The sequence below is a fragment of the Pelophylax lessonae genome, assembly GCF_965119305.1.
Source record: "Pelophylax lessonae genome assembly, chromosome: 5".
Lineage (NCBI taxonomy): Eukaryota > Metazoa > Chordata > Amphibia > Anura > Ranidae > Pelophylax > Pelophylax lessonae.
This window is the reverse complement of record NC_138772.1, coordinates 346,609,252-346,634,084: the sequence shown is the minus strand read 5'-3', so window position 1 is coordinate 346,634,084 and position 24,833 is coordinate 346,609,252. Positions and strand designations below refer to the sequence as shown.

At 42.6% G+C, this 24,833-nt stretch overlaps 1 protein-coding gene across 1 annotated transcript in view; it reads right to left on the bottom strand.

Moving 5' to 3' along the window:
- The window catches only part of CDKAL1 (CDKAL1 threonylcarbamoyladenosine tRNA methylthiotransferase), a 1,263,425-nt gene that overhangs the window by 1,135,538 nt on the left and 103,054 nt on the right, over positions 1-24,833 (bottom strand). The window contains exon 4 of the mRNA XM_082258657.1: positions 18,024-18,108. Within this exon, the coding sequence (XP_082114783.1) occupies positions 18,024-18,108 (85 nt within the window). The remainder of the gene's footprint in view (positions 1-18,023; positions 18,109-24,833) is intronic.

Below are 24,833 nucleotides of genomic sequence, written 5' to 3'. Positions count from 1 at the left end.
GCACGCCTTCCGGCGCCTCCCCTAGCTCCACGAGGTGTTTGGATCACCTCAAACATGCCGCCCCCCATGCTGGAGACACGAGGCTACGCCAAAATGGCGGCTCGTGCAATCCAGCAAAAAAAATGGCGGCGGCCTGTACCGAATAGCGGTGTGCTGCAGGGCACACAACACTATCTCTGCATGGGGATTTTTGGCGTGGTTGGCGGTACCGGCCCTGGCGGACCTCATGGCCGTTCGGAAGGCCTGCTATAGCTGGAGATTTGACTAGGAAGGCAGTCTACATGTCCGTGGCTTCTGACTGGTAGGTACCTTATTCTTATCACAGTAAGATTCCCAGACTGCCACTGATTACAATCTTTTAAACATGTATACAATTAGATTGTTAGCTCCCAAACCAAGCCTCCTGGCTTTTTGCACATAAAATCACACTCAAAGTAGGGGGATCTGTGCCATGTTATAGGATAGAGGGGGACTCTATCTTACCATACAGAGAGGGGCCCGCGTTCACCACAAGACCTGTCAGGGGGAAAAGGGGGAACATACTGCTCACCATACCGGAACCAGGCGGGCACCAACTCCTGACAGTACCCCTCTCCACCGGGGCGGGAGGGCTGTCGACCAATACGGACGCCGTGACTCATGGTCTTTGGCGTTTCAGCGAGACGTTTAACTCGCGGGGTCAGTCCTTTAATGGGACTTTGTCGCGGCCGACCCAGCGCGGAGCTATGGCCTGCACGCGCTCGTAGGCTGAACTGGGGTGACCACCGGATCTCAACATCCAGCCCGTCGCCCAGTTCAGCTTTCTTGCTTGAAGATCTCACAGGAACACTGGAGAAAAAAGCTGTCTAAAAAATCTTAAGAAAAAAATCTTGCCAGGACCGAAGATCCCAGCAAGGTATCTAGGTCCTTACTCCTAACTAGACAGAAAATAACTGATTTGCTGAGGCAGAGAGAGAGATATACCCTCTGGGACTGCCTCTAGGGTGTGGCCAGAGCATTTTAATTTCCTGTCTAGTCCTGCTCCTGTGGAGGCAACATAACCCGAAGGTGCTGTATCACCGAGGACTACGTCTGTCAATGAGCGATAGAGAAATGACTGATTAGGACGAAGTACTACTTTATCTCTGTGGACCTCCAGATAAGGTGAACGGCAGGATAGCGCCTCCAATTCAGATACTCTGCGAGCAGAGGTAATAGCCACCAAAAAGGCTACCTTCTGTGAAAATGTAAGCAGAGGAATCTCCCTAATGTTCTCAAAGGGAGGTTTTTGAAGAAAAGAAAAGTACAATGTTAAGATCCCACGGAGGTAACGGGGACCGTATCGGAGGAGCCATATTGCGAACCCCTTAAATAAAAGTGCAAATCAGAGCATGCGTAGCTAAAGGGCATTGGAAAAACAGAGCCAAAGCCGACTCTTGGCCTTTAATGGTAACCAAGGCTAACCGCTGCTCAACCCCCCTTTGGGGAATAGCCAAAATCGTAGACACTGAAAAGGAGCGTGGATGCACCTTCAGCGATTCCCACCATGAGAAGTACGATTTCCACGTACAATGATAGATCTTCCTGGAGGTAGATTTTCTAGCCTTCAACAGTGTAGGAATCACGGAGTCAGGAAGACCCCTATCCTTTAATACCTGGCTTTCAACAGCCACGTTGTTAAAGCCAGCAACTGTAAAGCAGGATGGATGATCGGCCCTTGAGACTGCAGATCTTCCCTGAGAGGAAGTCTCCAAGAAGCATTAGCGACCAACCTTACCAGATCCATGTACCAAGACCGGCGAAGCCAGTCTGGGGCAACCAGAATCCCTTCCACTTCTATTCTGCGCAGAAGCCTTGTCAGGAGTTTCAGCGGAGGGAACGCATAGATCAGCCAATACTGACCCCAAGGAACCACCAGTGAGTCTGTGGCGTCGGCCAGAGGATCCCGAGACCTGGCTAGAAACCTCCGTACCTTATTGAGCCGAGAGGCTAACAGGTCGACGTCGGATGTCCCCCACCGGACACGCAGCAGGTGAAACATCTCCGGGTATAGAGACCATTCCCCGTGATCCAACACCTGACGACTCAGGTAATCCGCCTGCCAGATCTCCACTCCCGAGGTAATGCACGGCGGAGAGGGCTGTAACAAAATTTTATGCCCGTTTCAGGATCTTAGCCACCTCCCGGGCCGCCAAGACACTCCTGGTGCCCCCTTAATGATTGACGTAAGCCACGGCCGTGGCATTGTCCGATTGAATCTGAACTGGACAACTCTGCAGACGATTTGTCCAGTGACTCAGGCAAAGCTTTATCGCTCTGAGTTCCAGAATATTGATTGGTAGTTTGGGATCTATCACAGTTCAGGTCCCCTGGACACACAGCTTCCCAAGCACTCCTCCCCAGCCAGGCAGGCTGGCATCCGTGGTTACCAGGGTCCAATACAATGGGAGGAAGGACTTGCCCTGGCGTAAGGCCAATGAGCAAAGCCACCACAGAAGAGCACTCTTTGTGCTGTGACTCAACCCAACCATATTGTCCAAGGATTTTGGATCTTTGTTCCACTTGACAGGAATTTCCCTTTGCAAAGGTCTTGTGTGGAACTGAGCAAACGTAACCGCCTTGAAGGTAAACACCATTACACCTAGGGATTGTATGCAAGTCCGCAGAAAGGACAGGTTGCTGGATAACAGCAAGCAAACTACCCTCTGCAACTTTTCAGCTTTCCCGGTGCAAGAAACACCTTCGCCGAAGCGGAGTCCAGTCAACTTGGAGGTTGGGACCAGAGCAGAGTTTTTGAAATTGGTTGTCCAACCAAACTCTTACAGAGTCTGGATAGTGATAGACAGATCACCCACCAGAACTGAGTGGTAACCCACTCTTCAGAGAAGATCCAAGTACCCTAGGACTGCAATCCCCCTCTATCGCAGTAAAGTCAATACCGGAGCGAACACTTTAATGAAGACCCTGGAGGCGGAGACGAGACCAAAGGGTAACACCACAAATTGATAATGCTCCTCTCCTACAGAGAATTGAAGGAAATGCTGATGTCCAGCATAAATAGAGACGTGCAGATATGAGTCCTTGATGTCGACAGAGGCCAACAAGTCTCCTTGGTGTAGGGATGCCACTACCATGCAAATTAACTCCATTCTAAACCTCTGAACGCACACAAAGCAATTCAGAGCATTGAGGTCAAGAATTGGATGGACTTTTCCCTCTTTTCTGGGAACAGTAAACAAGTTTGAATAAAACCCTTGAGTACTGTCCGTGATACTTTTTTTATTTGCACTAACATACAATTTTTCAGGACAAGCTTTTGGGGTATGTCCCCTTCAAGATCCAAGCAGTACTGATTCACAAAATGTTTAGCAGAATGGTAAAAAAAAAAAAAAAAAAAAAAAACAAAATCTCTAAGCCAAAGGAAAAAAAAAGAGAAAAACAAAACTAACAAACAAATTTAACTGGCAATGGTAATAAAACTAGCATAGTGAGTGAGATAAGACAGAGGGAGAGCTGGATTATCCAGCCCATTGCCCAGCAGTTGATTGTAGATCTCCCGAGAGAAAAAACATAAGATGTAAGGAAGGAGAAACTTGCTAGGAACAGAAATCACAGCCGGAAGCCTAGGTCCTTACTCCTGACTAGACAAATTAAAACTGATTACCTAGAGCAGAGATGGGGGTTATATTCCAGGAGGACAGTGGCCAGGTGTTTTTTGTTCTGCCTAGTCCTACTCCTGGAGGAGGCAACATAACCCACTAATTAGGATTTATGGAGCACCGGGTCTGTCGATAAACAATAGAGAAAAGGCAATTTTTCTTAAATCAACATTCTTAGTGTATTTTGTTTCAGAGACACAAGATTTTGGAGTACTCGGAAAGAGATTAAGCTGGACGTATCCAGGAGACTAAAGAATTCCTAAAATAAAAAGGGACTTTTATTTGTAGGTCACCAAAGAACCATAGATGATCATGATCATACTAAGAAGTTCCTTTTAGTGTACAAAACCTTAAAAGTCATGTATAAATGCCATATTAAAACAATTCAGTATACAACAAGCATCCAGAATACATATTGATCTAGGTTTATACGTTTTGCGGTTATCGCTTTGTCAGGACCTTGGATGCTGGTTTATCAACACGGCAGTAATAGTTTGTTCTCTACAATGGAGGTAAAACATCAATTAAAGCCTAGCACAGGTGATCAGAAAATCGAACGAGAAAAAAAAAAAAAAAAGCTTTTAAATCGTTCGTACGATAATGTGATTGTTCGTATACAGATTTTGAGACCTGATCATGACAGTTCATCCAAAATTATCCAAAAGGGATACAACACAGAAAATGTTCTCGCACGATACCAGATCGTTTCATTTTCGATTAAACAGTACAGTTTTTTTTCCAAAAAAAAGAAAATCACAAGAGCAAGACTACGCATGCTCAGAAACAAAAGAATACATCACTTCCGAAGCTGTATTCTGCCGTGCGAGAATTTTAGTAAATGGAGTTATATCTCTAAAAAGGTTTGATACGAACTAGCATGCAAAAAAAAAAAAAAAACTACTATCCCTTTTCCTTTGTTTTTTTTAAGAGCCAAAGGGTTTTTACAGCCCATTCACACTGATCCGACACAAGTCTCTGCGACTCATAAAAAAGTTCCTGTACTACTTCGGGGCGACCTGGAGCGACTTGCATAGACATTAATTTTATGAAGTCTTCACAGGTCGCCCCGAAGTCGGATCCGACATAGTGTGAACAGGGTCTTAACATCTTTCACAATGTGGGTTTTGTTTGTTTTCTTTCCTTTCTAAAAACATTTGGTAGAATATGTGAGTTCATATTCATCATCCGATTTTTTTTTTCTTTCCATTTTTTTCTTCCTTTCTTCATATGTTCACAGGTACTTTGTCTCCATTGTAGAGGACTAACTATAATTTCTTCAGTGTTGATAAACCAGCATAAGGGGTCCTGAAGAAGCAGTGGTAATCACAAAATCTGTAGACCTAAATGATAAGTTCTGGACACCTTTCATTTACTGGATTGTTTTCAATATGGCTTCAATTCATGACTATTAAAGTGGTATTAAAAAAAAAAAAAATTAAAAAAAATATCGAACATGTTACTTACCTGCTCTGTGCAATGGTTTTGCACAGAGCAACCCCGATCCTTTTATTCTGTGGTCTCCGGTCGGAACTCCAGGCCCCTCCTCTTCATTGGGTGCCCCCAGGGAAAGCCTTTCTCCTTGGGGGAACCCATGCGTCCATTGACACAGACAGTGGGACTCAGCCCTGCCCCTGCGTCCCCCGATTTAAATGACAGCAGCGGAAGCCAATCGCTCATGCTTCTATCAATCTGTCCAATGGGGAGAGAGACAGCAGCAGGAGCCGCTGCCCTTGTGCAAATCGCTGGATCGGATGGGCTCAGGTAAGGAGGGGGGGGGGGGTTGGGGAGCAGCTGCAGCACAGAAGGTTTTTCACCTTAATGCATTGAATGCATTAAGTGAAAAACCTTAAAGCTTTAGAAACACTTTAAAGATTTTGTACAGTAAAAAGGATCTGTGGTTATATATATTTATTTTGTCTGCTCATGTATGGTTCTCTGGTGGCATACAATTAATTCCTTTTTATTTTAGGAATTCTTTATTGATTGTATGGGATGCTGCCTCTCAAAAAATTGATAATAGAACGTTACCCCACATGCTTAATCAGTATTGCAGTATATCTAGATAATGAACATCTTTTTCCTCAGCATTAGAGCTATATGGTCTATTTCCCCAGACTCCTTATGTGAATCATCCAAGGGAAGAGAGCCAGACTGGACAATACAACAGTTTAAACGGTGATCCAAATATTCTATTTGGGAGACAGGCTCTGGATCTAAAGGGCTTTCATTTTTACATGGGATGCCAACATTAAACAACTTCTCAACTGTAAAAGTCATGAAATACAATATAGAACAAGCAGCTGCAATTCTTTATCTCTTCTATGAATACGAATGTGTAGTTGGAAAATCCATAAAAAAGCACACATAATTTGTGTACAGAAACAATGAACCACTACTATTTAAAAAGTAAAAAAGGTCAATGCTTTTGCTTCCGACAAACACAAAAGCAGTTCAATAACTCCCATAGATGAAAACAAAATAAGAGGATAACAGATACTGAATAACAAATCCTTTTAATTACAGCATACTTTGGAAAGCTAATGGATTAACCCCGCTATGGATATGTCAGCAACAACTAGCCAAGGTTTAAAAAACAAGCTAACTTTTGACTGATTTAGGTATAAATTTTTCTTATGTATTAAAGCGGAACTACACAGCATCTGAGCACCACAAGCCAAAAACGCAGGCAGTAGGGTGCGCTTAGCTAAGAAAAGCTCCTTCAGATGAAAACAAAAGAGCCCAATCAAGACTCCTGGAATGTAGGACATACTTTTAACCTAGGCCAGAAACCATTAAGTAACTGATTATAATATATATATATATATATATATATATATATATATATATATATATATATATATATATATATATATATATATATAGTTTAATACCCTGGTTACCACCTTCTGGCCTTCCCACCCAAACCTCCCATTTTTGTTTTTACCTACTATTTTAAAAAACTACAATAGAGGGGGGCAAGTGGGACTTTAACGGTGCTAAATGATGGAGAAAAATCTGAATTCTCAAAAATTGTACATTTTATTACACATAGAAAGTGAGGACAAGACAATATATCAATATAAAATGATATTGGAAGGTGGAAAAAAGAAAAAAAAGGTAAGATTTGTTTGACTTAAATTTACATTTTTTTTTTCTCCTCTTTAAAATGGCAGACTTGGTTCAGTGCAGGAATTGTTGTGCATTTATTTCATGTTCCACTCTTTGGAGATTCGGATGCTGTCAGATCTGTAGGCAATTCTCCTTACTGCAGCAGGAAATTGCATTTTTGAAATCAGAGATATTTAAATTATCTGTTAAACAAACTCCAGCTGGGACTGCTGCAATGCCACTGCCACAGAGGACCCCCAGAAATGGCAGATGGGTTACTGTAGGTTCTGGAAGACTTAGAGTGGTGGATAGAAGACAAGTCCCACAGTCGGTGGTTCTCCAAAATTCATTTGCAGCACTCTCAGAATGTAAGGACAACATGGATATGGACTCAAGCACAGAGGGTGAGAAACCATCGACTCCTATGTCTAATGTATGCAAGACTGCAGCCAAGGACAAAAAAGATAAAGTGAAGTCTCAAAGGAAGCAGCTGTTGCTGGGTGATTCAATCATAAGAAGTGTGGAGCTTAAAGAAAATGGTTCTGTGAGATGTCTCCCTGGTGCTACTGCTAGGCGAGATAGAAGACGTATTATTAATATTGTTAAGCAAGCAAAGCAGGAAGGGGACGTGGATGTTCTTGTCCATCTAGGGACAAATGACCTGGCTTGCAATGAAATGTCAGAGGTGAAAAAATCTTTTATCACACTTGGAAATGACATACAGCATTTTGCATCCACCATTTCATTTTCTGAAGTTCTGCCTGTGCATAATGTTCAGAATGATAGGCAGAGGCGCATAAAGGAGTTCAACATATGGCTTAGTAAATGGTGTCAAGAGCAAGGATTTGGCTTTGTTTCTCATGATAGCTCTACTTGGAATAGAAAGGAACTGTACAAAAAAGATGGTTTGCACCTTTCTCTCAAAGGAACAAATGTACTTAGTGAACAACTCCAAGAATTTGCGAAAGAGTATTTAAACTAGGAAGGGGGGGCAAAAGAGTGAAAATACAAGAGTCCAATTGCCCCCCGAAACAATGCCAGAACAGGTCAGAAGCACAGAGGTTAAGAAATGATAAGCTCAGAGTCCTGTCTACAAATGCTCGCAGTTTAGGTAAAAAAATCAATGAACTTGGGTCAATAATGGAATCTGAGAATGTAGATTTAGTGGCTGTTACGGAGACATGGTTTAATGAAAGAAATGACTGGGACATAACCATACCAGGGTACTCTTTATACAGAAGAGACAGAGTAGGCAAGAAAGGAGGAGGAGTGGCCCTGTATGTGAAAGATAGCATTAAATCTAACCTAATACAAGTTGGTGAGGCCAACATAGAGTCAGTTTGGGTTACGTTGCAGTTTGCTAATCATGCAGTAACTCGTGTAGGTGTGATATATAGGCCACCTGGTCAAGTTAAAGAACTAGATGATCTACTAGTTGAAGAAATAGCTAAAATGACAATGAAAGGAGAAGTTATCATTATGGGAGATTTCAATCTTCCAGATATAAACTGGAAAACCAAAATAGCAAGTTCTACCAGGAGTACAGATATTCTAAATTCCCTACTGGGGTTGTCTCTGCAACAAGTGGTTGAGGAGCCAACCCGGAGGGAGGCCATTTTGGATCTGGTATTCACAAATGGGGATTCGGTATATGATGTCATTGTAGGCGAAACCTTGGGATCTAGTGATCACCAGTCAGTGTGGTTTAATATAAGAACTGTGAAAGAGTCACACCACACAAAAACAAAAGTTTTAGATTTTAGAAAAACAGACTTTTCAAAAATGAAATTAGTCATAAATGAGTCCTTATCAGACTGGAACGGATTACATGGAGTCCAGGAGAAATGGGACTACTTAAAAGGTGCATTATTGAAGGCAACAGAAAATTGCATTAGACTTGTCAGTAAAAGCAAAAAAAGGAAGAGACCACTGTGGTACTCAGCAGAAGTGGCCCAAATCATTAAAAATAAAAAGCTAGCATTTTGTAATTATAAAAAAACCCAGAGCAATGAAGATAAGGAAATCTACAAGATTAGGCAGAAAGAGGCCAAGCAAGTTATAAGAACTTCTAAAGCGCAGGCAGAAGAAAAACTAGCTCAGTCTATGAAAAAGGGGGATAAGACATTCTTCAGATATATAAATGAAAAAAGGAAATTAAAACAAGGAATAACTAAATTAAAAACAAAGGACGGAAGGTATGTAGAAGAAAATAAAGGGCTAGCTGACTGCCTTAATGAATACTTCTGTTCAGTTTTTACAGAAGAAAAAGAAGGAGAAGGACCTCCACTTGAAAGGATGACTAATGAATCATTTGATGCATGTGTCTTTACAGAGGAAGACATTCTAAGATTGCTGTCTAAAGTGAAGACAAATAAGTCACAGGGTCCTGATGGGATACACCCAAGATTATTAAAAGAGCTTAGTGGTGAGCTGGCAAAACCATTAACAGATCTATTTAACCAATCATTAGTAACAGGAGTCGTCCCGGAAGACTGGAAATTGGCAAATGTCGTGCCCATTCACAAGAAAGGTAGTAGGGAGGAATCGAGCAACTATAGACCAGTGAGTCTGACATCAATAGTAGGCAAATTAATGGAAACCCTATTAAAGGATAGGATTGTGGAACATCTTAAATCCCATGGATTGCAAGATGAAAAACAACATGGGTTTACTTCAGGGAGATCATGTCAAACAAATCTTATAGATTTTTTTGACTGGGTGACTAAAATAATAGACGGTGGAGGTGCAGTAGACATTGCATATCTAGATTTTAGTAAGGCTTTTGACACTGTCCCACATAGAAGACTTATCAATAAACTGCAGTCATTGAGCATGGACTCCCATATTGTTGAGTGGATTAGGCAGTGGCTGAGTGACAGACAACAGAGGGTTGTAGTCAATGGAGAACATTCAGAACAAGGTCATGTTACCAGTGGGGTACCTCAGGGATCTGTACTGGGACCAATTTTGTTTAATATCTTCATAAGTGATATTGCAAAAGGCCTCGATGGTAAGGTTTGTCTTTTTGCTGATGACACAAAGATATGTAACAGGGTTGATGTTCCTGGAGGGAAACGCCAAATGGAAAAGGATTTAGGAAAACTAGAAGAATGGTCAGAACTCTGGCAACTGAAATTTAATGTGGATAAGTGCAAGATAATGCACCTGGGGCGTAAAAACCCAAGGGCAGAATATAGAATATTTGACACAGTCCTGACCTCAGTATCTGAGGAAAGGGATTTAGGAGTAATTATTTCAGAAGACTTAAAGGTGGGAAGACAATGTAATAGAGCAGCACGAAATGCCAGCAGAATGCTTGGATGTATAGGGAGAGGTATAAGCAGTAGAAAGAGAGAAGTGCTTATGCCGCTGTACAGAACACTGGTGAGACCTCACTTGGAGTATTGTGCGCAGTACTGGAGGCCATATCTCCAGAAGGATATAGATACTCTAGAGAGAGTTCAGAGAAGAGCTACTAAACTAGTACATGGATTGCAGGAAAAAACTTACCAGGAAAGGATAAAGGACCTTAACATGTATAGCTTGGAAGAAAGAAGAGACAGAGGGGATATGATAGAAACATTTAAATACATAAAGGGAATCAACTCGGTAAAGGAGGAGAGCATATTTAAAAGAAGAAAAACTACCACAAGAGGACACAGTTTTAAATTAGAGGGGCAAAGGTTTAAAAGTAATATGAGGAAGTATTACTTTACTGAGAGAGTAGTGGATGCATGGAATAACCTTCCTGCAGAAGTGGTAGCTGCAAATACAGTGAAGGAGTTTAAGCATGCATGGGATAGGCATAAGGCTATCCTTCATACAAGATAGGGCCAGGGACTATTCATAGGATTCAGATATATTGGGCAGACTAGATGGGCCAAATGGTTCTTATCTGCCGACACATTCTATGTTTCTATGTTTCTATAAAATCAAGAAAATGCACTCGAAAATATCAACTCTACATGTTTCGCCATCTTCATAATAGCTTCTTCAGGAGTTTTCATAGACATTTCTCGAGAGTGAACATTTCTTAAGATGACCTGAGCCCTTTCTTATGCCGAAGGTGGAGGTAATAGAGGTGACGCCACCAAAGCAAGCACAGAGGGGGAGGGGAGCCGAGACCCTCAGACTCCTAGAGTTGACCCATAGAGAGGGTGACAGCCAGGCTGATTATGAATAAATGTGCAGTTGTTTCCCTAGGTACCTCAATGTAACAAAGACAGGAAGGGAAAATGAAGTCCCCTTAATATCCCCCAAATGGGAGGTATCCCCAAAATTGACAAGATTCAGCACCTAAATTGTCATGCAGTATTCAAAAGTTCACCGCCATTTCAATTCAACAAGTTTTCCAATAGTACACAAAAATGAAGGAGACGCAAATGGTCTCAAAGATCATGTATCGTTCCCCACCGGGGATATATAATTATAATTCACTTACTTTATTAGAGCCATCTCTAATCACAATTACATAGTCGACTCACTTGTTTTGAGCAAATGTGTATCCTGTGAAATCCCACCCCACACTACCTCCCTCATGTATAGCTCCCTACACTCTAATCAGTAATCTAGGATGGTTTATTATCTACGGGAATGGGAAAGAATACTCAACACTTCATCTAATTCGATTTTAAGCAGGCTATGTACCAAAGAAACTGGAACTCTTTTGCATATTTAGTAGAACTGCCCATTATTCAAACGGTTCTAAAATAATTCATCGAGGATACACAATGTTAGATCGTCAACCCGTCAATTGATACTGGAGAAGGCCCTGCTTTCAGCAATCCTTGGTTAGCGCTTTTCCTACAAAACATCCCTACTCTGGTTTTTCCTTTGCGCTGCTCAAGTATAGATTCCTAGACAGATGGCGATCTACCACACTTTCCTCAAGTGGAAAGTGATTAGCTTAAGTATGTCACCTAATGAAGATGGAGTTGCTCACTCAACACTATGACAGATATGAGTCATCCTGACTAATGGCACTTTTCCACTGCAAGTACCGGCTCGGGTCTACTCGGCCCTGCTTGGCCCGGTTTGCTTTTCCACTGCTGGTACCGCATGGTACGGTGTTGGAACGGTTCGGTACGGTATGGTTTGCTTTTCCACTAAAGTAGTACTAAAGTTAAGTGGGTGGGATAACAACGATTCTCTGACCAATCAGTGGCTAGTAGTGACTGCATGCAAAGGATTGTGGGATATGGTAACGGGTATGGTTACCATACGTGGTACTGTTTTTGAGAGCCGTACCGTTCGGTTCCATGCAGTGGAAAAGCACCACCGTACCGTACCGAACCGTTCCTACGCCATACCATGCGGTACCAGCAGTGGAAAAGCACAAAAGCGAGCCGAACCGTTCGGTTCCATGCAGTGGAAAAGCGCCATAACAGACTTTGTCGATCTTTTACTTTAACACTGGCGAGTTCAAGTCTGACATGACCCTACCCTTCTTTTCTAGGAATATATTATACAGGATTTATGTAGTGCCAACAGTTTGCACAGCACTTTACAATATAAAGGGAGACCATACAGCAACAATACAATTCAATACAAGAGGGATAGGAGGGCCCTGCTCCTGCAAGCTTACAATCTAATAGGGAGAGGAAATGGTATAAAGTCACAGATGGTCAGAAGCTGGCTAATTGTAATGCAGCCTGAATGGTGGGCTTGGAGAAGTTTCCAAAGCATGCAGTAAATATTTTAGGCACAAAATATATGCATTAAAGAAGATGTGATAGGGAGGAAATGCTCAGCATAGAAACTCACTAAAAACGGCAGAGCTGCCAACACTGCTCTGCAAAATCCCTAACTGAATTGGGTACATGAACAGAAGGTGGAGATAGAGAGCAGCAGGATCAACCAGGGTTCTTTGCAGAATACCGAAAACAAATCTCATGACTGAGTATGAACAGTTCAACAGACACAGCGCTCCATTAATCATGACCATAGGGACATCCAAAAGCAGTACCAAAAGGAAAATGAGAGGTGGGGAAAATAACCCAATGCTAAACAAAAGAGCCTCAACTGGGTCGCAGGAGCGCAACCAGGACACAGGAGCCCCACCTGAAATAAATATTTAAAGAAAATAGCCCCTCTTAAACAGCAGCCTGCAAAACCTTGCAGCCAAAAGAGGCATCCGCAGAAGCTAAAATATCAACTTTGTAGAACTTTGTGAAAGTATGCACCGATGACCCAGAAAACGCCTTGCTGAGATATTGACCCTTAATGACAGAAGGCCCAAGAAGTACTCAGCGCCCGAGTAGAATGCGCCGTGACAGGGAAAGGAGGAACCTGACCTTTAATAGAATAGGCCTGAGTCACTGTCTGTCTGAGCCATCTAGAGATGGTAGCTGAACAAGGGGCCAACCCTTTCCTTGGTCCGTCCGTAACCACCAAAATAGAGTAACCTCCGAAAGGACTCTTTGGCTGCCAGATACACACGAATAGCTCGAACCACATCCATGGCATGCAAAGCAAATTTCTTGGGATGAGCTGGCTTGGTACACAAGGAAGGCAACACAATGTCTTCATTCAAATGGAAGTTTGAGACAACCTTAGGTAGGAATGATGGAGAGGGAAGAACTTATCTCTATGGAACACCAAATAGGGACTACGACAGGATAATGCTGCCAACTCCTACACCCTGTGGCCCGATGTAATAGCCACCAAGAATGCCACCTTCTGGGACAACATAGACATCTCCCGAATATTCTCAAATGGAGGTTTCGGGAGAACCAAGAGCACAAAGTTAAAAGTCCACGGCAGCAAGAGAGACCGTACAGGTGGAGCCACATGTTGAACCCCCTGAATTAAGGTACGAACTAAACAGTGCGTGGCTGGATGTCATTTAAATAAGGTTGCTAAGGCAGACACCTGGCACTTGGTGGTACTTAAGGCCAACTTCTGCTCAATGCCCCGTTAAAGAAAGGCCAAGATCCACCGAAAAGGAGCGCATTCCATGTACCACAGTATATCTTGCTAGAAGTCGACTTCCTTGCCTTCACTAGTAGGGATCACTGATCCAGACAAACCTATATTCCTGAGCCCCTGGTTTTCAATAGCCAAGCCACTAAAACCAGCGACTGTAAAGCAGGATGGGACAACTGGTCCTCTCTGAGATGTAGCCCCCAAGGGACGTTTAGGGCAACCAGAATGATTGGAAGAACCTCGCCCTTGGTTCTTTGCAGAAACAGCAGAAGCTTAAGCCGAGGATGATACCAGCTTTACAGTGCCTCTAGGACGTCTGCCAGAGGAACCTGTTACCTTGCCACGAACCTCGGTATCTTCCTGTGAAGCCGAACTTGCTGAAGGTGCTGCAAGCTAGACTGTGCAAACAAAACGTTCTTGAAGGTGGACACCACCAGACCCAGAACTTTTAGCAGAGAAGGGGTTATATACCACTTGAGGACGGCACATGGGCATAACCAAGTTTTTTGTTCTGCCTTGTCCTACTTCTGGAGGAGGCGATATAACACTAAGAAGTCATCATTAACCACTTGCCGACCGCTCACTGAGCTGGTACTTCGGCAAAGTGGCTCTTTATCGTCCAGCGACGTAGACCTACGTCGCTGGATCCCGCCCCCTCTCGGCGGCTCGCTCCTGCTGTATTCAGACTCAGCAGGAGTCGGGCCAGGGGAGGAGAGGCAGTGATCGCTCTTCCCCGATCGCCGGGGATCGAGTGAGGAAATCCGCCCACTTGTGTAAACAAAGCATGCGGATCTCCTCTGTGGCAGACAGTCACAGATTACAGGATTCAGCATAGCTGAACCTGCGATCTGTGTCTGTGTCACACAATCCCCTCCCCCCACACACGTTAGTAAGCATGAGGCATACATTTAACCCCTTGATCACCAATAAAGTTAACCCCTTCCCTGCCAGTGTCATTATTACAGTAACAGTGCATATTTATAGCACTGATTACTGTAGTAATGTCACTGGTACCCCCAAAAGTGTCAAAAATGTCAGTCAGGGGTCCGATCTGTGCGCCGCAATGTCGCAGTCCCGCAAAAAAAAAAAAAAAAAAACGCAGATCGCCGCCATTACTAGTAAAAAAAACAAACAATAAAAATGACAAATCTTTCCCGTAGATAGTAAATGCGATAACTTTTGCGCAAACCAAACAAAATACGCCCATTGCGATTTTTTTTACCAAAAATATGTAGCAGAAAACAAATTGGCCTAAAATGTTGAAAAATTTTGATTTTTACATTTTTTTGGGGAATGTTATATATCAGAATGAAAAAATATATATTTTTTTTTTTTTCCAAAATTGTCGCTCTTTTTTTTTTTTTAATTTTTGAAAAAAATCGCACAGCTGATCAAATACCACTAAAAGAAAGCTCTATTTGTGGGGAAAAAAAAGGACATACATTTAATTTGGGTACAGCGTCGCACGACCACGCAATTGTCTGTTAAAATAACGCAGTGCTGAATCGCAAAATATAACCTGGTCAGGAATAGGGTAAAATCTTCCGGTCTTAAAGTGGTTAAAAATACGCTCATTGAGGATTTTTTTGTCAAAGACAAAATACAGCTAAATACATTTTGGCCTAAATATATGACAAAAATTTAAAATATTGGATATTTTTTAACTGTCAAAGTAGAAAATGTAAATTTTTTCGCAAAATTTTCGCTTTTTTTATTAATATCGCAAAAAATTAAAAGCGCAGAGGTGATCAAATACCACCAAAAGGAAGCTCTGTTTGTGGGAAAAAAAGGGCGTAAATATAGTTTGGGTAAGGCGTTGCATGACTGCACAATTGTCAGTTAAAATTGCGCAGTGCCGAGTTGCAAAAAGTGGCCTGGACGTAAAGCAGGAAAATCTTCAGGTGGTAAAGTGGTTAATGGAGCGCTGTGTCCGTTGTACGAAAGACATTTATGGATGGCTTTTCATGATGTGGGTTTAGGAACACCAACTAGAAAACGACACAGGCTATATACACAAATGCAACTGCATTTTCTATGTACAGCACGGTCCTGCCTGAGCCCCTCTGATCCACACCTGTGACAGAGAAATAGTGTCTGTAATAATACTACAAGTTGGTAAAAATGAATTAGAAAAATATTCAAAGCAGAAACAAAGTTAATTTTTATATCAATACAAAGTTAAAATACAATGCATCTACAAAGTGCATTTGGGTGCTACTGAAACCGTAGCAAAGGTTTGCGAAAATCCAGGAAAAAACTGCAGCATCGCCCCCGCTGCATGAGTCTCCCTGGATCATTTAAGTCAATCAGAGCAGCAGGACATTCATAAGTGGGAGAGTAGCAAAATTACCAGGCATGCAAAATTTAAATTTTTAATAAAACAGACCTAAAAACAAGCCCTTTTGAATGCCTAGAGCAAACAAAAAAAAAATAAACTGTCTTTAAAGAAGAACTCCATCTTTTCCTCCACAGAACATGCATTGTGCATGTGAATTAATCACAACCCACTGTCAGTCTGTATGCAACGTACATCCTTTAGCTGTATACAGCAAGTTTGTGTCTGTGATGTGATTCCTCCTCCTGGCTGAATTTCAAAGCTCCTTGACTTCCTGCTTCTTTTTTCCAGTCCTACTATATGTCCCATGATCCTTTGGGCCTCTGTAGTTTCAGGGCAGGCTATGGGAGTCACTGGTACCAGTTCTGGGAGTTGATGTGCTTGGGAACTAGGGTTTCTGTGGGGGTTTCTGGGCCTTCATGTGGGTGGTGAAAGGTGTAAATGTGTCATACCTTCTCCTCTGTCATTGCTGGTTTGCAGCATGCCAAAGAATAATGGCTTACTGCAAGATTACAGAAGAAGGGCTATGAGAGGCTTTACCTTTATATGTAAATTAAGCACTTCAGAGAGAGCAGGACTCTGGAAGGGCAGGATCTGAGGGGTGGGACTCTTGTTCACACTGGAAGGCATATTTAACAGGACAGGAATCTGAACGTGCGTATACGACGGGCTTTCTTTCTTGAATAATGCGGTGATCTGTGAGGTGGGAGATGGGAGGTTTGGACTCTTGCTGTAGGTTCGAGTGAGTGGAATTAACTGCTAATTGGGATGACTTCAATCCCACCCACCATCAGTGCTGTGAAGGAGGTTACAACATGTTACAGATTCTAGCTGCTGCAGGAAGCGACTGTAGAAGGGACAGATTCTATCAGCAGGATATACAGAGTCACATGACACAAAGCAACAACTAAATTTACTGTACTAAACATTAGGGGATCTGCAAACAGAGTAACATGGTACAGCAGTAAGATCTAGGCTGGGATTTATCATTCCAAGCAGTTCTAGTGAAAAGAAAGTTGGAATTCCACTTTAGGAAAAATCCATTAAGACTTACATTTTGTCTCTACCATCACAGCCTCTGGGTTCCTGTGCGCTGCCTCTCCATACTTCTGGTAGAGAAATTAGCACTCATCACATCGTTAAATGCCACCCTACTATCCCTCCTTGGGACTACATGTCCCATAATGCCACCACCACTGTGGTCACTGCGCACATTTTGCCCACCTTTTGCTCCCTGGCTGCATCCCCCCTCCTTGGGAAAACAAGTCTTATAATACCACCACTGTCAATACACATGTACCCCGTTTATTACACCCTGGCTGCCTGCACATATCTCCCAGGGAGGGCACACACAGAAGGATGGCTCCATAGTACCATGGAAGGCAACAGAGCAACTGGAAAAAAAAGGAACCTGAGGCAACACACTTTGGAGTGGTTCAATCAAGAAGAAGAGCAAGAACAAGCAACAACACACAAGGATAGTACTGAGGTCAGCTACTGAAATGGTTTTAAAAATACAGGGTTTCATAACACTTTAAGGCCTCAAGCACACAGGACATTTAAAAAAAAAAACTCTCCTAGAAGCCAGCAGCATTTGTGCAAGAAAACACCTGGCACTTATAAAAGCTGTACATGCCTCGTCAAGCGGTTGGGTGTTAATTTCATTAGCCAGTAAAAGTAATTTATTCTTGCCATTGAAACTAAATAAAGCTCAAGCGCTAAATGCGCCTAGCATTAGCAAGCATTTACGAGCATCAAGCATTTTTCAGCCTAAACGCTGCTGCTGCACACACTGGCAGTGGGTTTTATTTCCAGCCTCAACTTTCCTGGCACTAAACGCTGCTAAAAGCCTATATTGTGCATAGATGCATAGGCTAAATGGCAGGGGAGTTTAGAAGCAAGGAAAAAAACACAGCCAGGATCCTCATAAGAGCAGCTGAAAAAATGTCCAATGTGCATGAGGCCCTATGAGACTATTTTCTATAGCTTTGGTGTGTAAATAAAACAATATTACTTACTTTATGGAGTTCCTGAAATGGTCCTCAGCTGGGCTTTTCACTGTGCAACTGTTTAATAGCCACAGGTCTGCTTGCGCTGGACTTTCTATGAAGAAACAAAAAACATTGAACAAGGATTAAACACATAATCCCTGGAATTTCTAAAGATTAGCGCAGGCATATTTTTTTTTCGAAAGTGTCTCTCAACAATTCTAAAAGGTGATTTAGAATGTGCCAAACTTATACCTGCCTAGAACATGTGCTTGAATTTGGCTCATGCTGTGCCACTTGTACAATGAACATGAGATACTGTTACAAAATCTGTTTGGGCCAGTTTTTACTGTGTACACCAAAAGAGTTGGTCTTAGTTAGCTCCACTTTTAAAATTTGGCGTACTCAATTCAAAACAATGGAAAGTGGCGCATTCAATGCCATACAATGCAAAAGTGGTGAATATTAAAAACTGAATTTGGTGCACAAGTCACTCACAAATGCGAGAAAAGTGGCACAGCAGCTTTAATGAATTACCCCCAATATGTTCAGCTGCCAGCAACACTTACCAAACAAATTATGTCCTATCAGCAATATGACAGACATAGCTCTTTCATAGTTAAGAAAGTTTTGTGAAGATCCAGGTAAAAAGAAGCATCCAATTAAAAAACCAATGCATCCTCACAACATTATGCTGTGCATGCTAGGGGGCTGTAGAAGAATGCCTCTTGCACTGATGTAACTTTAATAAGGTGAATTGTAATTGGTTGCTTGAATTACCTTTTTGCTTTACCTCGTGAGCAGCACTGAATAAGCCTACATGTCAATATATGCAATTGTTTTAGGTTATTTTTACCTGAAAATGAAATTAGACTTTGAGGCATTTTGAAACCATAACCAACCCACAACCTTCCTAAGACATGTCACAGGTCCCAGAAGGTTGTGGGACCATTCACAAAGTGCAGCCATACTCCTGCATGCGCAGTGGCCAGCCACAAGGAACCATAGTATTTGTAGCTACCGACATCCATTTTTGTTTTTTATTACAGGACAAAGAACAGATTTAACACAAAGCTATACTAATTTGTTTCATTTGTTTCATTTAGATCTGCTTTCGTCCAGCTATAGCAAAAACAAAATGGCAAAATCATATTTGAACAGAAAAAAAGTTGCGTATGGTTCCATTACAAAAATCTATTTTTCATACAATGTTTTAGAGAAGGAGAAAGTATACAGACTTCACTAACAGAACAATTCCAGGGCTTTAGGGTGGCAACACACCCATCAACTTTATTATCCAATCCACGTGCAAGCTGAAACTTCAAACAATCAAAAAGCCATATCTTCCACTCCAATAATTTAGTTTAGATTCCATCAATTGTATTTCGAGTGACTGGATTATGGTATTACATGGTGGAGACAAAAATTCAATCAATAACTTACAATCATACAATTGTATATATATTCAGCAAGATCCATGTTCCATGTGTGGCATATCGATTGAACGAGTTGTCCACTATGGATCAAAAATTCCTATTGGAAGAAATCATTTGAAAATGAATTCAGTCATTTATTGAAGAATGCATGCTCACCATTAGGCTAGGCTCACACATGTCCAGCTGCGGTTTGCAGTGGGTTTTTAAAAAGAAGTCCGATGCAGCTTTGTTCAGCAGTTTAGGTGTGATTCAGGTGCAAATTTTTACTTGAATTCGCACCTTTACCGGACCTAAAACTGGACCACCATGCTCCATTGCAAGCCTGTCCAGTTCACAGGTTATGCAAATCGGATGCAGTTCCAAACACTTCAGATTTACATATATGTGAACCTAGCCTTAGAGAGGGAGCCATGGAATGCAGAGCACCACTATCACACCGATGTACAAGGGTTTTGTGAAGCTCTATTGGGGGGCAAAAAACAAACACATGACTAGGCGAATAAAGCGGAATCACAGTATATCAGGGTAAAGGGTTTCTTGATATCTCACTCAAACTGCTGGTGATGCGGTCCCGGAAATTGTGATTCAGACAGGAATCGCACTGCATTTCTGTTCAAATCAAATGTGATCCTTTGCAGAGTGATTTGAGCCCAATCATTTTGTATGGCTCAAATCGCAGTGCACCAACTCAAAAAAATTGCATGCTCTTTTTTTGCCACACAGCAATCGGATTGCATGGGTGTGGACACGCATGCCATTGGTTTCAGTCAATAACACTGCATTTTGCCATCTGTTTTTGGGGTGTCGTTAATATTAACAAGCAAAAAATTGGGGGAGCAAACCCTGAACATGTATATCTAAAGCCGGTGCAGCTATGGACCAAGCAACATGTATATTAAAAAAGAATAGCGCACACATGCAAAAGAAATGACTATCAAATATGGAGACAATCCATAAATAAAAATGGGGATTTGGTCCCACCATATGGCCATATCGTGCTCAAGCCCACCACTACGTCAAAGTACCCCATTATCAGTGGGTCCTACACTATACATAAAAAAGGGGTGAATCCAGCCTCTCTAATATTAATACCCGCATCGGTTCGCATGAACAGAGTGTGATTGTGATGTGGTAAGGAAAACGCACAGGAATTGCTGCAAATCTCACACCGCATCAGTGTGCACCGGAGACTTACGCGTCAATTATTCTTTGCAGAGTATTATGGTTGTCAGTTTAAACATGGTAAAGGTGTGCCCAGCACTTTAGTCGTATGTATTTTCTTATAGCAGACCTAGAATAAAATGTGTTCAGGAACTACAAACTAAAAAAAATGCTAATACATAAAACCACGTAACTGATCACATCTATTAAAATAGAAGAAAAGGACAATATCCTTAATGCAGGCAGAATACACTTTACAAAAGAAAAAACTATTTCAGATTTGATTTCTAAGTAAGCCTTAGCTTGATGGAAATATGCCACTCTTCAGTTTACTGCCAATCAAACAGATTGTAAAAACCAACATGCAAATTGCTATGCAAAACAGCAACTGTGAGTGAGTCACATGCTGAATCAAAAGGTAAAAAAAAAAGTGTTCCCTTCGGACTCTCCCCTCTTGTTTTCATGCAGTAAGGGCAGCAAGCTCTAAAAATAAAAATCCTCCTCTGTAGGATCAAATAAATGATCTTTATCTAAATAATCTATATCAGCATTACCAAACACTAAACAATTTGGACACTTTCCAGGCCAGTCCAAACACAGAGGCATGTTCTCCTGAAATGACCCACACAGCTCTTCCATGAGCAGTACAGTGTCACTGAAACACAGTTCATAATTCTAGAAACAGACCATTACTTTCATAGAATTTAAAACCTCTTGAAAGGTTTAAAGCTGAATTCCAGGTATGGCTCCCCCCCCCTGTATAGTTGGATTGGTCCATCCTCAGGCAAGGTTAGTATACATATGCCATACCTCTGGGACCATTGTAGAGAATCACTGTCTTTTGAGTAACATGTCAAGTGGCTGCCCAGCTGCACAATGAACGCTGAGGGTTGCTAGCTTGGTATGAGCACCATTTCCAGAACACTTTATGTTTTTCTTAATGAATGCAAATCATTTTCTGATTGGACAAGGTGGATAGACAGGATGGTGATATCAGGGTCTCCATTTCATTCAAAGAACACTTTGCATTCATTAAGATAAATGCAGGGTGTTCTGTGAATGTGCCCCATGTGCCAAGCAAGCAAACCAAACCATTTTCACTATGCAGCAGGACAGCTGCTCGGCATAAGACCCATAAGATATCAGTAATCACAGTAGTAGCAGTGACTACTTCCGTTATTCTCCACTTCCACAAGGATCACACAGGGCTGGGACGAGGGGGCACCTGCCCAGGATATGTACTGGGGGGGGGGGGGGGGGGCACACCGGGTGCTCTTCCCCAACTCCCACTGACAGGAATGTCTACAGTGTCACTTCTGTCAGTAGTGATATTTTCCTTCCAGAGTATGGTGGGAATCTGAATCGCCACCTCCGACACTAACCCTCTGTTCCTCGCTGGCTGCTATCACTAGGAAACACAGGAGAGGCTTCCTGTGGCGATTCTGTGTTTACATATGACACAACACACCTGAAGTGACTGCGCCTCCTCATTTCAGAACAGCTGCCAGGAGGATAGGCATGGAGCGCTCTGCAATAGCACTGTAGCCACGGAAGGAGGGGAGAGCTCTGTGTAATGGGAGGGGGAGCCAAGAGGCGAGGGGAGCTGTGTTTGGGGAGGAGCGCTACATTTTTTTTTTAGGCGTTAGGAGGAAGCGGGAGGGAGGATCTGTGTGTATTGGGAGGAGGTGCTAGGAGGCGGGGGGAGCTCTGTGTATTGAGAGGGGGAGCTAAGAGGTGCGAGAGAGCTCTGTGTATTTGGAGGTGCTAGGTGCTCTGTGTTTTAGAAGGTGCTAGGAGGTGGGGGAAACTCTTTGTACTAAGAGGTGCTAGTTGTGTATAGGGAGGGGAGGTGCTGGATCTGTGTATTGGGGGTGCTAGGTGGGGAGAGATCTGTGTATTGGGGGTGCTAATGGCTGGGAAAAAGGGGGAACCTCTGTCCTTGAGGGGGGCACTCCACAACCACACAAAGGGGGGGGGGCACGTTGAGGGTTGTAGTCTGCAATATAAAAATGTTACTACGCTCAGATGTAAATACTGTACTTTGTGTATTGCACAGTGAAAACAGTTTATTTTCGGGCGCTGAGGCCAACTAAAAATGCAAGCAAGTGGCGGTACATCCACAGCTGCCAAAGCCATGTTTGACAGGCATACAGGGGTAGTTGTGCAGTCCCGAATATAGATAGTATGCATTTACGGCCTTGTACCCAATCCTGTAAGCCTGTCAAACTCTGCTGTGTTGGTAAAACCCTGTGTACCATTCACCAACACAGACTGCCTGCATGCAGCTCCAGGCCAGTCCAACCACATACAGCTCATTCATGCAGTAAAGGCTTCCGTGTCCATGTGAGTGAGGCCTAACGCTCATTTCTACAGAGGATGTTTAAACCAACAGTCTTACTCCCTTGCCAGTTTCGGCCAGGTCGTTGCCCCTGTCAGCAATGTGAATTTTAATCTTAGTAAATAATGTGCAGCCAAGTAAAAATTCACTTTGCAAATACCTAATCATTTACAAGGAAGACATTTATTTTTGCTTGCACATAACAGGATGATTAAAGTCAGCACAGCTCCACCTCATTCACCAAGCTACAGTGCATAAAAATCACTTTGCAAAGCTCTACTCCTTTAAGGTGGCAATAGATGGATCAAAATTCTGATAAACTGGCCAAATTTCGATCCAAATGTTGTCATTGCAGCTGACCCAAATTCCATCTACTGATCGACTTCTGTTTAAATCGCCCCATCAAATAAATGCCGCTCAATCAGCGACTACAACTCTGAGCTGATCTGTGTATTCTGGTAAATGGGGAAATGGCCCCACTGCCACAATACAACACAGCAGGGAGGATCCCCCGCCCCGCCCCCCCCCCCATCCACCTCTAATGTGTGGATGGAAAAAATAGGTTGGGTTTTTTCCCCATTCAGCCCAGAGTGAGTGAAAAAAAATGAATCATGCATGGCCAGCTTTAGTAAACAAACCCCATGGTATTGAGGGTTGAAGAAAGCAAAGGAGAATTCAGTAATGGCAGCCTTTGTTTCTCTAATGACCGATATACTTTTAGAAAACACAAAGCTCTACAGGTCAATTACCGTGCCTTGAAATACCCCCTGAAATGTTCCATATTTTGTCATGTTGCAACCAAAAACGTAAAAGTATTTCACTGAGGTTTTATGTGATAGACCAACACAAAGTGGCAAATATTTGTGAAGTGAAATGAAAATGATAAATGGTTTTCAAAATTTTTTACAAATAAAATCTGAAAAGTGTAGCGTGCATTTGTGTATTCAGTCCCCTTTAGGCCCCTTTCACACTATCCGTCCGAACGGATTCCGTTTTTCTCAGCGGGGGATCGAGCCGCCGATCCCCCCACTGAGCAGGAGGATGACAGCTCTGTCTCCGAGCTGTGTGCAGAGACACAGCTGTCAGTTCCCCATGCATCTCTATGGGGGAAATCGGATGGGAACGGACCATAGGTCCGTTCTCATCCGATCCGCTGGACAGATGGAAAATAGGGTTTCCATCCGTCCAGATTTGACGGATCGGAGGTCAGTGTACATATCTCTGCTGACATCCGATCCCCCATAGAGATGCATGGGGGGACCGTTCAGATCCGCACAAAAAAAAGACAAGCGGATCTGAACGGTCCGCCTGTGTGAAAGGGGCCTTACACTTATACCCCTAACTAAAATCTAGTAGAACCAATTACCTTCAGAAGTCACCCAATTCGTAAATTAGTAAATGTCCACCTGTTTGTAATTTAATCTCAGTATACATACAGCTGTTCTGTGAAGCCCTCAGAGGTTTGTTAGGGAATCTTAGTAAACAGCTCATGAAGGCCAATAAGCACACTAGACAGGTTAGGGATAAAGTTGTGGAGAAGTTTAAAGAAGGGTTAGGTTAAAAAAAAAAATATCCAAGCTTTAAAATATTTCACGCAGCACAATCAATCCATCACCCGAAAATAGAATAAGTAGCATAAAAATAGGTGAACCAACGGTGAAAGTGACGGTGACACCCTGAAGTGAAGGTGTGTTCTTACCACAATTAAGGGAGTAGTGAGCTGAAACTGAGATACCCAAAGATCCCACTTCCTGGTCAGCTTGGAATGAAAATGTTCTCCACTGGGATGGATGGATCAAGTGACTCCTTTATTGCATGGTTCCGGAGTACTCCCGGATATGTGAATTCATAGAATAGCCACCATAAAAGAGGAGGATGGGATGAGTGCGGTACCCAAATAATTTA